General features: G+C 41.5%; 1 protein-coding gene and 1 pseudogene across 1 annotated transcript; both read left to right on the plus strand.

The window, feature by feature from the left end:
* Positions 1-5,037: 5,037 nt before the first annotated feature.
* Positions 5,038-6,245, plus strand: LOC106695174 (olfactory receptor 7A10-like). Its single transcript, XM_023747590.1, has 3 exons — positions 5,038-5,392; positions 5,678-5,858; positions 6,236-6,245. The coding sequence occupies exons 1-3, from the start codon at positions 5,038-5,040 to the stop codon at positions 6,243-6,245; spliced, it is 546 nt and encodes a 181-aa protein (XP_023603358.1).
* Positions 6,246-11,411: 5,166 nt separating this feature from the next.
* On the plus strand, positions 11,412-12,203 carry LOC111824102 (annotated as a pseudogene).
* The last annotated feature ends 3,781 nt before the right edge of the window (positions 12,204-15,984 follow it).

Consider the following 15,984-nt stretch of genomic DNA (forward strand, 5'->3'; position numbering starts at 1 on the left):
AGATTCCACACCCTGTTCCATGTTTACATCTCTGGATCCATTCCATTCATCTGTTTATTTTGTTACTTAGATTCAACATATGAGTGAGATCATCTCCATTGCTTTTGAATTTTTACTTTTCTTACTGAAAAAAATTCAGCTGTTACTTTTACATTCTTCACTTGTGAATCATTGCTGTCACAAAAATGAAAGTGAATGTTCTGTGTACGCAGTGCTAATAAATCATCCTACACACATATTGCCAACTTATTTCACATCATCACCTTTCCTTATTGTTCTTTTTGGCCTTTTATTGTTAGCTCTATTTACAAAAGAGGCATCATCTTTAAGATCTTCTGGAAGGCATTCTCTTTTATTTACTAAATATTACCTTTACCTTCCATTAGCATATTTGAATCCAATGTCTTTATATAAGAAGAAACTATAGCTTAGATACTGCTTGCCTCCAAATTTAAAATCCATTCTACCTAGCTGGCATGGCTGAGTGTTTGAATGTTGAGATACGAACCAGGAGGTCACCATTAGATTCCTTGTTGGTCTGGGTTGCAGGCTTGGTCCCTGGTAGGGGGTATGCAGAGGGCAGTCAATCACTGATTCTCTCTCATCATTGATGTTTCTATCTCTCTCTCCCTCTTCCTTCCTCTCTGAAATAAATAAAAAATATATTTAAAAAGAATCATTCTATAATATTCTGTTATTTCCAAGTTATTGGAAATTTAAGCTGGAATTAGTGGCCCATGTTGATATTATTAAGTTATTATTATCTGTCTTTATATAGATTAATTTGATTCTCAGTTAATTTTGTTTCATACAGATTTTTTGTAACCATTATTCTTAATCTAATATCATTCCTTTGATAATCTATACTCCATAAATTTATAGTTTTTTAAAAAAACTAATCTTTTGTGCTTTGAATACATACACACTTATATGCAGTTGTACAAATGCATAAATAGCATCCTGTGCCCAGCAGAAATTATCTTTATGTGTTGTACAGTCTTTTTATCCTCCGTGTCCACTCTTCCTTATTATTCAACAATACATTATGATCTTTCCTCCAATCAACTAGTATGATGCCAATTCATTATTACCATGTATACAAAATATTTTATGATGTGGCTGTGCTATTCACACCAAGGGTGAACCTGAGAGGGGGTGGCAGTGAAGGATTTAGAAAAGACAGACAAGAGAATGAAAGCTGGGTCTCAGTCTGAGGGTGCTTCTCTGATGGAGAGATAGCGACACCGCCTGCAAGCCATGTCTTTATTTTTTAGCCAGATTCCACGAGTTAAAGTAAGGGTGTGGTCAAGAAGTTAACAATGTTCTAATTTACTCAATTACATGCACCTGAACTCTATCAAGCCCACATTACTCTGCCATGTGGGACCACAGGTTCTGACCATATGGTCAAGCTGGGACTTGCACGTGGCTCTGCCACAAGAGGACTGTGCCCTCTCATTAGTACAAGGCTTGAACCTGTCCAAACACTGTAGCCTCTTTCCACAAATAACAATTATATAAAATTATACAAAAATATTTTGGAATTGTTACATTAAAATTCTGGTTCTCCACAAGAGGCAATATTGTACCCTCAGAGGCTATTGAGCAATATGCAGTGACATTTTTGTCAGTTGTATGGAAGGTGTAGGTAGGTAGAGTCCAGGGATGCACAGGAGAGACCACACCACAGACAATGATCTGGCCCCGAATGTCAATAGTGCAGAGATTGATAAACCATGACTGAAAGAATATATGGACTTTTAATATTTATAGCTGTCTTCAGATTGGTTTCCTAATGTTTTAACACTTATAGTTCTGCCAGAAAAGAAAATAGAGTACCCCTTTGTTACCTGTTTGCAAGTTCCAACCATTGTCAATGTGATACCTTTTTAAGTTTCCCCCAGGCTAAGAGATATGGAAGAATGTTTTTGTTGTTTTCAGAACTGTATCTAAGTTTTATCAAAGATTGATATATTTGATGGTCTTGTTACTTTGAATATTGTTTGTATATGCCTATTATTCTTTCATTTTTAGCCTTTTAAATGATTTCTAAACATGATTATGGTGGGGGAGATGGAAGAGTGTAACAAGGAGGTAAATGGTGATAGAAAGAGACTTGACTAGGGGTGCTGAACACACAATACCATTTACATCTGATGTAAATTGTACACCTGAAACCTATATAACTTTGTTAACCAATATTACCCCCAATAAATTACATGAAATTTAAAAATAAAACTGAATATAAATTATTATTTCTCCATTGACTTTGGGGGATGTTTTGGCCATAAAAATGTTTCACATTTTATTTAAACATGTCTGTCTCATTACTACTAAGTCTCCTGACTTAATTATGATCGTTTGGTCCACCCATACATATTAATGTGCACTTTTCTATCATTTCTCATGAAAAGGATTGGTTACACTTAACAGTGAGTAGGCAATCCCTCTGATTTTTGGTAATGTGACCGAGGGAGGGAAACAACTGTATTTTCTTCCAGGTTGATATATTCCCAGCTTTTATCAAACAATTCAATTTTTCCAAATATATTGAAATGCAGACTTTCCATGGGTTCAGTGCACTTATGTCCTGAGACCTAATTCCTGATTCATTCAAGAAATAACAGTGGAGCATCTACTATGTGCCATAATTTCTAGAAATATTATTGATTATCTTCTATGTCTATGCCATGGCCAATTTGATTACTAATCCAAGTTAGTAACCCTAAATTATTGCTATTTATAATACCTTGTTTTGGTTAGGTTTTGATGCTCCACTCAATTTTCTTTAATACAGTTGCTTGCAATTTGCTCTGCTTAACCAGGTTTCATTATCCCTGTCATTCTTTTAATTTCATAACTTCATATTTACTTAAAGGTATCCCTATATAAGTGCATGTTTATTCACAAACATTTGTGAAAATACAAAGGTGAACAAAACAGGTGAAACCCTGCTTGTTTGGACCTGGCATTGTGATGGTGAAGTCAGAGTACAAAGAAAATGTTTGTATGACCAGGTGCTCAGGCTTAAATCATGTGAAGAAAGATACTCAAGTGTAGAAGGATGGATTGTCATGGCATGTGCAGGATTTATTGATCACGTCTTGAGAGGGCTTTGCACGTTGGATGAAGATGAAATGAGATCAAAACCCAAAGACTAAGATAAAAAATGATGCCTCATAAGAAAAGTGAGAAAAGTCTTGTCTCATTTACCATCCTATCTAATAAAAGAGAAACATGGTAATTAGCCATACGGCTGGTACCCTTCCCATTGGCTAATCAGGGAGATATGCAAATTAACTGCCAGCCAAGATGGCAGCCGGCAGCCAGGCAGCTTGAAGCTAACAGGGAGGCTTGCTTGCTTCAGTAACGGAGGAAGCGAAGCTTCCCCGCCAGCTTTGCCGGCCTCTGAGCTTGCAGTTTGAAACATTGTAACAAATATAGAAGCTAAACAAAACCCCAGAAACCCGCTTTCAGTCAGCCAGGCTTCAGGCAGCAAGACCGCAACATTGTATCAAATACAGAAGGTAAACAAAGGCCAGAAACCTGCTTTCAGCAGCCGAGCCTCGGAGAGAAAGCCGGCTTTCAGCTCCAGTGACAGGCATAGAAGGTAAATAAATGCCAGAATAAAAAAAAAGGAGAGGTTTGGAGCTTCAGTCGCCCGCCAGCCTGAAAACAGCCCTCAGCCCCTCACCCAGACTGGCCAGGCACCCCAGTGGGGACCCCCACCCTGAAACAACAAGATGGCAGCTCATTTGCATACTGAAGGCAGGCAGCAGCAGGCAAGGCTGTCTGGGGTCTGGGACCCGGATCTGTGACTCTGCCAGGCGGGGGGCAGTGCTTGAGGTTGTCCGCGGTCTGGGACCTGGATCCATGTCCTTGCGGGTGGGGCAGGAGTGCTTGAGGCTGTCCCCGGTCCCAGGACCCAGATCTGTGACCCTGCCAGGCGGGGGGCAGCGCTTGAGGCTGTCCGCAGTCCAGGGACCCAGATCTGTGACCCTGCCGGGCGGGGGGCAGTGCTTGAGGCTGTGCACGGGACCAAGACATGGATCTGTGACCCTGCCGGGCGGGGGGCAGTGCTTGAGGCTGTGCACGGTCCCGGGACTCGGATCCGTGACCCTTCACGGTGGGGAGGCAGCCATCAGTGCCCAGGAGTGACTGTGCAAGATCCACCCCCTGGCCCAGAAGGTGCAGGATCGCAGGGACAGCCACCATGGCGGGCCAGACTGACGTCCTCCTGGCCTCACCACGGGGGTTTGTGGATCTGTAAAGCTAGAGGCCTCCGGTGTGCACATACCCCCCTGGCGTGCCAACATCCCCCAGCACACTGTCACCCTCCCACGCCTGCAACAGTTGCAAACCAAGGCGTGCACAAGTTGCCCCCACCTCTCCACCGCACTTCCATCAACCCCGGCATGCCTAACACCCCCACAGGATGTGCACACATCCCCTCTGATGCGCTCACATCCTTTGGAGAGTGTCTGGGTGTTCTGGGTGCTGAGGTTGGGCGCCTGTGAGATGACATTGAGAGGGCGGAGTGGTGATGCCCTGTTCCCACGGTAAACAACCTGCTTCCCTATTTATAATGGTCTGGCCCTCTAGCAACTTCAGCGCGAAATTATAGCTAATTTGCCTAAAAACGTCAGGTGGTCATAATAATCTAGCCACTCAGTGTGTATTCCCCAAATGCATGAGAGATATCCTCAATAGAACAACAATATACATTATGTTTGAAGAACAGATAGATGGTAGAAAAGGAAATTCTAATGACAAATGCTAATAGAGATAACATAATGGGGACCAAGTCAAACACCAAAAATGGAAATTATTTTCTTGATTCCAAAACATAAATATGTCATTTATTCTCAGTTACAAATGCTTGCTAATGTGAAAATTTGTTTTTCATTTCTTCTATTTTCTGATAGTCACCTCTGACACATGGACCCAGGCAATGGTACACAAATATCAGAATTTCTTCTTCTGGGACTTTCACAGGCACTGGAACGACAGTCCCTCATATTTGGGCTTTTCCTCTCCATGTACCTGATCACTGTGGTTGGAAACCTGCTCATCATCCTGGCTGTCAGCTCAGACTCCCACCTCCACACACCCATGTACTTCTTCCTCTCCAACTTGTCCTTGGTAGACATCTGTTTCACCTCCACCACCATCCCAAAGATGCTGTGGAACATCCAGACACAGAGCAAAGCCATCACCTATGAAGGCTGCATCACACAGATGTATTTTTTCATATTTTTTGCTGGTGTGGACAACTTTATCCTGACTGTAATGGCCTATGACCGGTTTGTGGCCATCTGCCACCCCCTGCACTACATGGTCATCATGAACCCCCGGCTCTGTGGACTGCTGGTTCTGGTGTCCTGGATCATGAGTGCCCTGAATTCCTTGCTACATAGCTTAATGGTGTTGAGGCTGTCCTTCTGCTCAGACTTGGAAATCCCCCACTTCTTCTGTGAACTCAATCAGGTGGTCCAACTTGCCTGTTCTGACACCTTTCTTAACAACATGATAATGTATTTTTCAGCTGTACTGCTAGGTGGTGGTTCCCTTGCTGGGATCCTTTACTCTTACTCTAAGATAATTTCCTCCATATGTGGAGTCCCTTCAGCTCAGGGGAAGTATAAAGCATTTTCTACCTGTGCCTCTCACCTCTTAGTTGTCTCCTTATTTTATGGTACAGCCCTAGGAGTGTATCTCAGCTCTACTGCTACCCACAGCTCACACTCAAGTGCAACAGCCTCAGTGATGTACACCGTGGTCACACCCATGCTGAACCCATTCATCTACAGTCTGAGGAACAAGGACCTAAAGAGGGCCTTGGAAAGTTTCCTTGGCAGGTAAGCTTTTCATGGGCCAACTGTACTAGGCTGAACAATTGCCCAGGAATGCAGGGTTCAATTCTTCAGGGTCAGAAGTTCTGACACAAATTAATCCAATATTTGCCCTAACCGGTTTGGCTCAGTGGATAGAGCATCGGCCTGCGGACTGAAGGGCCCCAGGTTTGATTCCGGTCAAGGGCATGTATCTTGGTTGCGGGCACATCCCCAGTGGGAGGTGTGCAGGAGGCAGCTGATCGGTGTTTCTTTCTCATCGATGTTTCTCACTCTCTATCCCTCTCCCTTCCTCTCTGTAAAAAAAAATCAATAAAATATATTAAAAAAATTAATCCAATATTTGGACCATATGTAATTGGAAATTCTCGTTTATCTCATAGGTTAACATGAATTACTTTAGCAAAATTCAATATTTTATGGTATTTTTCATTCCAAGTCATTTTCCTATTGTTTTCCTGAAAGGATAGTCATGAATTATATTACCACTGTGGACAAAATTATACTTGGATACTAAGATCATTTGCGTAATTTTATTTTAAAGCAAAATCTGAGACCACAGTTTTCACTTATATATTCATTATTCTTTTCTTTCTTTTTTAAAATAATTTTTTCTTTATTGATTAAGGTATTACATATGTTTCCTTATCCTCTCATTACTCCCCCACCCCCCTATTCACACACTCACCGCCCTGGTGTTTGTGTCCATTGGTTAGGCTTATATGCATGCATACAAGTCCATTGGTTGATCTCTTCCCCTTACCCCCACCCTCCTCTGCCTTCACTCTGAGGTTAGACGGTCTGATAGATGCTTCTCTGTCTCTGGATCTGTTTTTGTTCATCAGTTTATGTTGTTCATTATCTATACTAATAAAAGGGTAATATGCTAATTAGACCGGGAGACCTTCTGGGAGACTGGCCAGGGAGGGCCGTTGGGTGCTATGAGGCCAGCTGAGGAGAGCAGTTGGGGGCCATGAGGCTGGCAGGGGAGGACACTTGGAGGCCATGAGACTGGTAGGGGAGGGCAGTGGGGGGCCATGGGGCCAGCTGGGGAGGGCAGATGGGGGCAAGTAGGCCAGCAGGCAGAGTGTTTAGGGGTGATCAGGCAGGCAGTCAGGTGAGCGGTTAGGAGCCAGTGGTCCCGGATTGGGAAATGGACATCCCCTGAGAGGTCTCAGATTGGAGAGGGTGCAGGCCGGGCTGAGGGACAACCTCCCTCCCCTATGCACAAATTTCATGCACCGGGCCACTAGTATTCCATAAATGAGTGAGATCATGTGATATTGATCTTTCTCTGACTGGTTTATTTCCCTTAGGATAATGCTCTCCAATTCCATCCATGCTGTTGCAAATGGTAAGAATTCCTGATTTTTTACCACAGCATAGTATTCCATTGTGTAAATGTAACACAGTTTTTTTAATCCACTCATCTGCTCATGGGCAGTTTCCAAATCTTAGCTATGGTAAATTGTGCTGCTATGAACATAGGGGTGCCTATATCCTTTCTGATTGGTGTTTCTGGTTTCTTGGGATATATTCCTAGAAGTGGGATCACAGGGTCAAATGGGAGTTCCATTTTTAATTTTTGAGGATTCTCCATACTGTTCTCCACAGTGGCTGCACTGTCTGCATTCCCACCAGCAGTGCAGGAGGGTTCTTTTTTCTCCATATCCTTGCCAGCACTTGTCATCTGTTGATTTGTTGATGATAACCATTTTGACAGGTGTGAGATGGTACCTCATTGTGGTTTTGATTTGCATATCTTGGATTATTAGTGACATTGAGCCTGTTTTCATATGTCTCTTGGCCTTCCTTATGTCTTCTTTCCAAAAGTATCTTTATAAGTCCTTTGCCCGTTTTTTGATTGGGTTTTTTATCTTTCTTTTGTTAAGTTGTATAAGTTCCCTGTAAATGTTGGAGATTAAACCCTTACCGGTGATAACATTGGCAAATATGTTCTCACATGCAGTGGGCGTTCTTGTTGTTTTGTTGATGGTTTCTCTTGTTGTACAAAAAGCTTTTTATTTTGATGTAGTCCCATTTTTTTTTAAATTTTCTCTTTAGTTTCCATTGTCCTAGGTGCTGTATCGGTGAAGAAATTGCTTCGGCATATGTCTGAGATTTTGCTGCCTTTGTATTCTTCTAATAATTTTATGGTTTCCTGTCTTATATTTAAGTCCTTTATCCATTTTGAGTTTATTTTTGTGTATGGTGTAAGTTGGTGGTCTAGTTTCATTTTTTTGCATGTATCTTTCCAATTTTCCCAACAACATTTATTGAAGAGAGTGTCTTGATTCCATTGTATGTTTTTACCTCTTTGTCAAATATTAATTAAGCATAGTAGTTTGGGTCAATTTCTGGGTTCTCTAATCTATCCCATTGATCTATATGTCTGTTCTTGTGCCAGTACCAGCAGTTTTGAGAGTGGTGGCCTTGTCATTATTCTTTTCTTTTGTAAAAAATATATTTTTATTGATTTCAGAGAGTGGAAGGGAGAGGAAGAGAAAGATAGAAAACATCAGTGATGTGAGAGAAACACCAATAAGCTGCCTCCTGCACGCCCCACACTAGGGAAGGAGACTGCAACCTGGGCACATACCCCCACCATAATGGAAATGTTACCTCCTGGTATACAGGTCGATGCTCAACCACTGAGCCATGCTGGCTGGGCTATCATTATTTTCTATAGCACTACCTTTACTTCTATTCTTGATAATGTAGACTTTAACATGCTAGTATGTTTTTTATCTAGTCTCCTGGTTTTATATTCTTCATTCTATTATTCAGCTTGTGTCTACATGCCTACCATAGCCACTAGCAAAAATGACTATCAAACACATTTCTAAGGAGAGCCTACAATAAAATACACATTTTAATACATAGATTGGTCTTATATGGTTAGAGTTAGAGAAAACCTAAAATGTAATGAAGCAATAATAGCCATACAATTTTTTACTGTACAAAATGTTTTTCATGGAACACATCTAATCAATAAAATGCAGAATAAATTTTTTACTGTACAAAAATGTTTTTCATGGCATACATCTAATCAATAAAGTGTGGAATATGCTATTCATGTGTTAGGCTACTTATTCGTTGGGGTGAAAGATTATTTGGTGTATTTTATGATTTTTTCTGAACTATTTCACTGTTTCTGCTTTAAAACTTTCCTTTATATGATCTTTTTAAAGTCAGAGGGAGAGAGAGGGAGAGAGAGAGAGAGAGAAAGAAAGAGAAAGAGATGGAATCAAGAAATGTCAATCTTCTGTAAATGTTGAAAATGACATCCTATCACCATTGTCTTACTCTACTATCAGAAGTGCCCACACTCAAGGAGGAGATTACAAATGAATACCAGGAGGCAGGGATCATGATGGCTGTCTTGTAGTATGTCCAATGATTTTTCCCTTCTTAGAGTATGGTTCCACCACCAGCTCAGTTTTTCAGGCCCTAAAAGGGGGTGTCATCCTGTCCATAAGGCATTCTAACCTTGTTCCAAATGGCCTTTCTGATGTCGTCTCCTTCTTTTATCCTATATTGGCCTTCCTTTTCTTCTTGGAAGCTTAGTCTTACCTCAGGGCCTTTGCACCCACTGTTCCCTCTGTCTGGAACTCTCTTCCCCCAGACATCTGCATGGTTCCTCCTTCAGGGTCTTTCATAGGTTATTATCCAGGTGTTGGCTGGGGCTGCAGTCTCATCTGAAGTCTGGATCAGGGAAGCACCAACTTCCTTCAGCTTTAGCTTTTACATGAACTTTTAAAATATGCATTCCTGATTTGATATTTAGTTGTCCTCAGTAAAGAGTTAACTCAGTGGTCTTGGGGTGCTCCAATCATGCATCTTCCAAAGGAAGGCCTGTCTGCATGATGCTTTTGCCTTGCCTTTCTCTGGGGAGGTCATCTTTAAGGCCCTGGAGTGTCCTGCCAAATAAGATTGTCTATATACCTCAGACCTCAGACCATGTCAGAGAGTCAGGCTCATGTGATTTATGGTGGAGGCCTTAGGCCAGCAATGCACTATCAGCTTGTCCTCTGAAGGGGCTGAGGTCAACCACATGAGTAGTCAGTCAGGCCCACGTGAGGAACTCCCAGTAAACAACCTGGACAGCAAGGATTGAGTGAGTTTCCCTGTTTGGAAATACTCACTGCATGTTGTCCCAGATCATGGCTGGTCGAGTTGAGAGCTTGCACTCCACTGGGAGGGATACCTGGAAGCTCATGCCTGGTATTCTCTGAGTCCCATCCATGTGCCTTGTCCTTTGCTGATTTTAATCAGTATCCTTTCCCTGTAATAAATTGTGAATAGGAGTATAGCAGCTTTTCTAGGTTATGTGAGTCTAAGTGAATCATTTATACCCACCCAAGTCCATCTCCCACCTGCTACCCTCTTTTGAGATCTTCATCGCCCTTTTCACTGAATAGTATATTCTTGCTCATTTCTTATTTCTTGTCTCTCTTCTCTGGACAGAGTGGAAAGCTGGAACCTTGTCTATGGTTCTGATGGGAGCAGAAGACCAGAGTGGTCAGGGTCCAGGCCCTAACTCTGCCATTGTCTGGATGTGTAGCCCTGGGTGAGCAACCTCACCTGTCTGTGCTCTAGTCTCCTTATCTATAAAACAGGAGGAGAACATGAGTTCCTCTTTCATGGACTTGGGAGATGGGTGGACTCATTTACTAAGGTCTATAAAGGCCTCTATAAGTAAGAGCTTCTAAGTGGTGATCACTCTGTCTCCCCAGTAGCTAGAGCAGGTATCAGTGCTCAGTTAAGGACAATGAGTCAGAAGATCCTTCTATTGCCTTGGACATGGAGAGGCAGGAGGGAGCCAGAGATGCCCAGATGGTGGAAAGGAGGACAGGAGAAGTGCTGGGGAGGGCCCGACATCCCCCCCCTGTTGTTCTGGACACACACAGGCTCTGTCAGGTCTATTTGGGACTTCCATGGTAGCCAGGCCCTTGGTTGCCACAGTGGAGGAAGTTTCGGTGAGTGGCGGACCTGGCTAGGAGGTAGAGGGTAAGAAAACCAAATTCTACAATCAGGGCTCCTAGGAGGAAACATGTGGGAGGGTTGGGAGGAGATAGTCAGGGGACCTGGAGCCATTGCCCTGGGCAGGCACCAGAGCACCCCAAAAGAAAGGTATACCGAACACAGCTAGACTCCCTAGCCTCACCTGGGAGTATGCCTTCCCTCTGCTGGATGCCCTGGAGATGCTGCTGGGCTTCTGGACATGGCCTTACCTGTCCCCGAGGGAGGAACGTGCCCCTCCACACACTGTGCTTCTAGATTCTTCAACATAATGCTTTCAGGATGCTCATGCTACATGAGTTCAGGACAAAGGAATCAGTAGCACATGGTCTGAGTCTCCAGAGAGCAGTACTTTTGCAAACAAGACTAAATGAAAGAGAGCAGCATTAGTGGGCGAGTACTGGGATGTGGGCTTGAGAGGCAACAGAAGGAAGTACTTGGCTCTGAGCAGGCCCTGTCCCTCTCAATATCCACACTGCCAGAGCTCTCAAGTCTGGGCCATACCTAGGCTGAGGATGAGAAACACTGTGGACCCATATGCACCCTAACACAGCCATGTACTTCTTCCTCTCCTGCCTGTCCTTGGCAGACATCTGTTTCACCTCTACTACTGTCTCAAAGATGCTAGTGAACATCAAGACACAGAGCCAAGCCAAAACCTATGAATGCTGCATCACGGAGATGTATTCATATATACATATATTGTTGGGTTGGATGTTTTCCTTTTAACCGTGATGACCTATGACCAGGTTGTGGCCATCTGCCACCCTCTGCACCACATCGCCATCATGAGCCCTCGGCTCTGTGGACTGCTGGTTGCGATGGATTGGATCATGAGTATCCTGAATTCCTTGCTTCAATGCTTAATGGCTGTCCTTCTGCATGGACTTGGAAATTCCTCACTTTTCCTGGGGACTCAATCTGATGATCAAACTTTTTTTGACATCTTTTTAAATGACATGGTGATCTATTTTTCAACTGTCCTGCTTGTTGGTGGTCCTTTTGCTGGGATCCTTTACTCATACTCTAAAATAGTGTCGTGCACACGTGGAATGTCATCAGCTCAGGGAAGGTATAAAGCATCCTCTGCTTTTGCATCTCACCTCTCAGTTGTCTCCTTATTTTATTGTAGGAGCCTAAGCACGTACCTTAGCTGTGCTGCTTACCCACAATGCACACTCAAGTGTAACGGCCTCAGTCATGTACTGTGTGGTCACATCCATGCTGAACCCCTTCATCTACAGTCTCAGGAACAAAGACATCAAAAAGACTTTAAATCATTCTTTATTGTTTTTTTTTTATCTGGTCCTGATGGGCTTTAGATTCTGAGAATCAATGTCCTGTGTGGTGCTGAGGTTGAAGGTCCTGCTCTGAGGACCACTCTGAGCAGCAAGGCTGTGGCTCTGTGTCAGAGTCAAGTGCAGGTAGTCTTAGATCTTCTGAATAAAAAATCATAGTTGCATGTAATTTTGAAGAAATAGGGTATTCATTCTGGAGACTGTTATAAATTTGTTGTTTACTTATTGCATATGAGGATTCATGAATAACATCATATGCTGTACTTCTGAAAAATGCCGTCTTCAAATCTTTTATATGTGTCCTTAAAAATTAAATAATATACATATTAAAAATTATCTTTATTGCTGAAATTATTACAGATGTCCCCCTCTGTTTCCCTCATGACACCCTCTATCTGACACTGTCCCTCCAGCTCTTCACCACACTATTGTCTGTGTCCATGGACTTTGCATATATGCATATAAGTTTCCCAGTTAATCTCTTTCCCCCACCCAATCCCCAAACCCTACCTTCCCTCTGAGAGTCATCAATCTATTCTACACTTCTATATCTATGGATCTTTTTATTTATCAGTATTTTGTTCGTTAGATTCCACAAATGAGTGAGATCATTTGATACTTGTCTTTTTCTGACAGGCTTATTTCTCTTAGGATAATACTCTCCAGGTTTTCCACGCTGTCTCACGGGGTAAAAGATCCTTCTTTTTTATGGCTGCATAGTATTCCATGGTGTAAATGTCCCACAGTGTTTTTTTTATCTATTCATCTACTGACGGGCACTTAGGCTGTTTCCAGATCTTAGCTATTGTAAATTGCGCTGCTATGAACATATCGGTGCATTATTTTTACTGATTGGTGTTTCCGGTTTCATAGGCTATATTCCTACAGGTGGGATCATTGGGTCAAATGGCAGTTCCATTTATAATTTTTTGAGGAAACTCCATAATGTTTTCCATAAGGTTGCACCAGTCTGCATTCCCACCAGCAGTGTACTAGGGTTCCTTTTTCTCCACATCCTCGCCAGGACTTGTCATTTGTTGGTTTGTTGATGGTAGCCATTCTGATGGTGTGAGGTAATAACTCATTGTCATTTTATTTTGATTTTGGATGGTTAGTGACTTTGAGCATGTTTTCATATGTCTCTCAGCCTTCTCTATGTCTTCTTTCAAAAAGTGTCTATTTAGGTCCTTTACCCATTTTTGATTGGAATGTTTATCTTCCTTTTGTCAAGTTATATAAGTTCTCTGTACATTTTGGAGAATAAACCCTTATCAGAGATAGCATTGGCAAATATGTTTCCCATGCAGTGGGCTTTCCTGTTGTTTGTTGATCAGCTAGTACCATTTATTGAAGAGACTGTCTTGACACCATTGCATGCTCTTGCCTCCTTTGTCAAATATTAATTGAGCATAATGTCTTGGGTTGATTTCTGGGTTCTCTGTTGTTTTCCATTGATCTATATGTCTGTTCTTGTGACAGTACAAGGCAGTTTTAAGAACAGTTGTTCTGTAATATAGCTTGATATCTTGTATTGTTAACCTCCAAGTTTGTTCTTCTTTCTCAGATTGCTGTGGTTATTCAGGTTCTTTTTTTTATTTCAGATGAATTTTTGGAGAGTTTGTTCTAGGTCTATAAAATATGCCATTGGTATTTCAATGGGGAGTGCATTGACCTTATAGATTGCTTTGGGTAGTATGGACATTTTAATGATGTTGATTCTACCAATCCATGAACACGATATGTTCTTCCATCTGTTTATGTCTTCCTCTATCTCTTTCTTTTTTTACATTAAAATACTTCTATTGATTTTTTTAAAATTTTGTTTTATTGCTTAAAGTATTACAAACAGTATTACATATGTCTCCTTTTTTTCCCTCCCTTGACATTCCCCTGGCCTCCCCTACCCCCAGTATATTGTGTCCATTGGTTATGCTTATATGCATGCATACAAGTCCTTCAGTTGATTGATCTCTTACCCCCCGCCCCCCCAACCCTCCCCGGTCTTACCGCTGTAGTTTGACAATCTGTTTGATGCTGCTCTGCCTCTGTATCTATTTTTGTTCATCAGTTTATAATGGTCTTTATTATCCATAAATGAGTGAGATCCTGTGGTATTTTTCTTTCATTGACTGGTTTATTTTACTTAGCATAGTGCTTTCCAGTTCCATCCATGCTGTTGCAAATGGTAAGAATTCCTTCTTTTTTTACAACAGCATAGTATTCCATTGTGTAGATGTACCACAGTTTTCTAATCCACTCATCTGCTGATGGGCACTTAGGCTGTTTCCAGATCTTAGCTATGGTGAATTGTGCTGCTATGAACATATAGGTGCATATATCCTTTCTGATTGGTGTTTCTGGTTTCTTGGGATATATTCCTAGAAGTGGGATCACGGGGTCAAATGGGAGTTCCATTTTTAACTTTTTGAGGAAACTCCATACTGTCTTCCATAGTGGCTGCACCAGTCTGCATTCCCACAAGCAGTGCACGAGTGTTCCCTTTTCTCCGCATCCTCTCCAGCACATGTTTGTTGATTTGTTGCTGATTGCCATTCTGACAGGTGTGAGATGACACCTCATTGTTGTTTTGATTTGCATCTCTCAGATGATTAGTGACTTTGAGCATGTTTTCATATGTCTCTTGGCTTTCTGAATGTCCTCTTTGGAAAAGTGTCTATTTAGGTCCTTTTCCCATTTTAATTGGATTGTTTATCTTCTTTTTGTTAAGTTGTATGAGTTTCCTATAAATGTTGGAGATTAAACCCTTATCGGTGATAACATTGGCAAATATGTTCTCCCATGCAGTGGGCTTTCTTGTTGTTTTGTTGATGGTTTCTTTTGCTGTGCAAAAGCTTTTTATTTTGATGTAGTCCCATTTGTTTATTTTCTCTTTAGTTTCCAATGCCCTAGGAGCTGTATCAGTGAAGAAATTGCTTTGGCATATGTCTGAGATTTTGTTGCCTTTGAATTCCTCTAGTATTTGTATGTTTTCCCGTCTTACATTTAAGTCCTTTATCCATTTTGAGTTTATTTTTGTGTATGGTGTAAGTTGGTGGTCTAGTTTCATTTTTTTGCATATATCTGTCCAATTTTCCCAACACCATTTATTGAAGAGACTGTCTTGACTCCATTGTATCTTCTTGCCTCCTTTGTTGGATATTAATTGAGCATATTGGTTCGGGTCGATTTCTGGGTTCTGTATTCTATTCCATTGATCTATACATCTGTTGTTGTGCCAGTACCAGGCAGTTTTGAGAACAGTGGCTTTGTAATACAGCTTGATATTTGGTATTGAGATCCCACCTACTTTGTTCTTCTTTCTCAGGATCACTGTGGCTATTTGGGGTCTTTTTTTATTCCAGATGAATTTTTGTAGAGTTTGTCCTATGTCTGTGAAATATGCCATTGGTATTTTAATGGGAATTGTATTGAATCTGTAGATTGCTTTGGGTAGTATGGACATTTTAGTGATGTTGATTCTACCAATCCACGAACACGGTATGTTCTTCCATTTGTTTGTCTTCCTCTACTTCTTTTTTCAATGTCCTGTAGTTTTCCAAGTACAGGTCTTTTACCTCCTTGGTTAAGTATATTTCTAGGCATCTTAATTTTTTTTGGTGCAATGGTTAATGAGATTGTTTTTTCAGTTTCTCCTTCTGTGAGTTCATTATTTGTGTATAAAGAGGTCATAGATTTCTGGGTGTTAATTTTGTATCCTGCTACATGGCTAAATTCATTTGTTAAGTCTAGTATATTTTTTGATGGAATGTTTAGGGTTTTCTATGTACAATATCAAGTCATCTGCAAATAAT

The sequence above is a fragment of the Myotis lucifugus genome, unplaced genomic scaffold (genome assembly GCF_000147115.1).
Source record: "Myotis lucifugus unplaced genomic scaffold, Myoluc2.0 scaffold_920, whole genome shotgun sequence".
Taxonomy (NCBI): Eukaryota; Metazoa; Chordata; class Mammalia; order Chiroptera; family Vespertilionidae; genus Myotis; species Myotis lucifugus.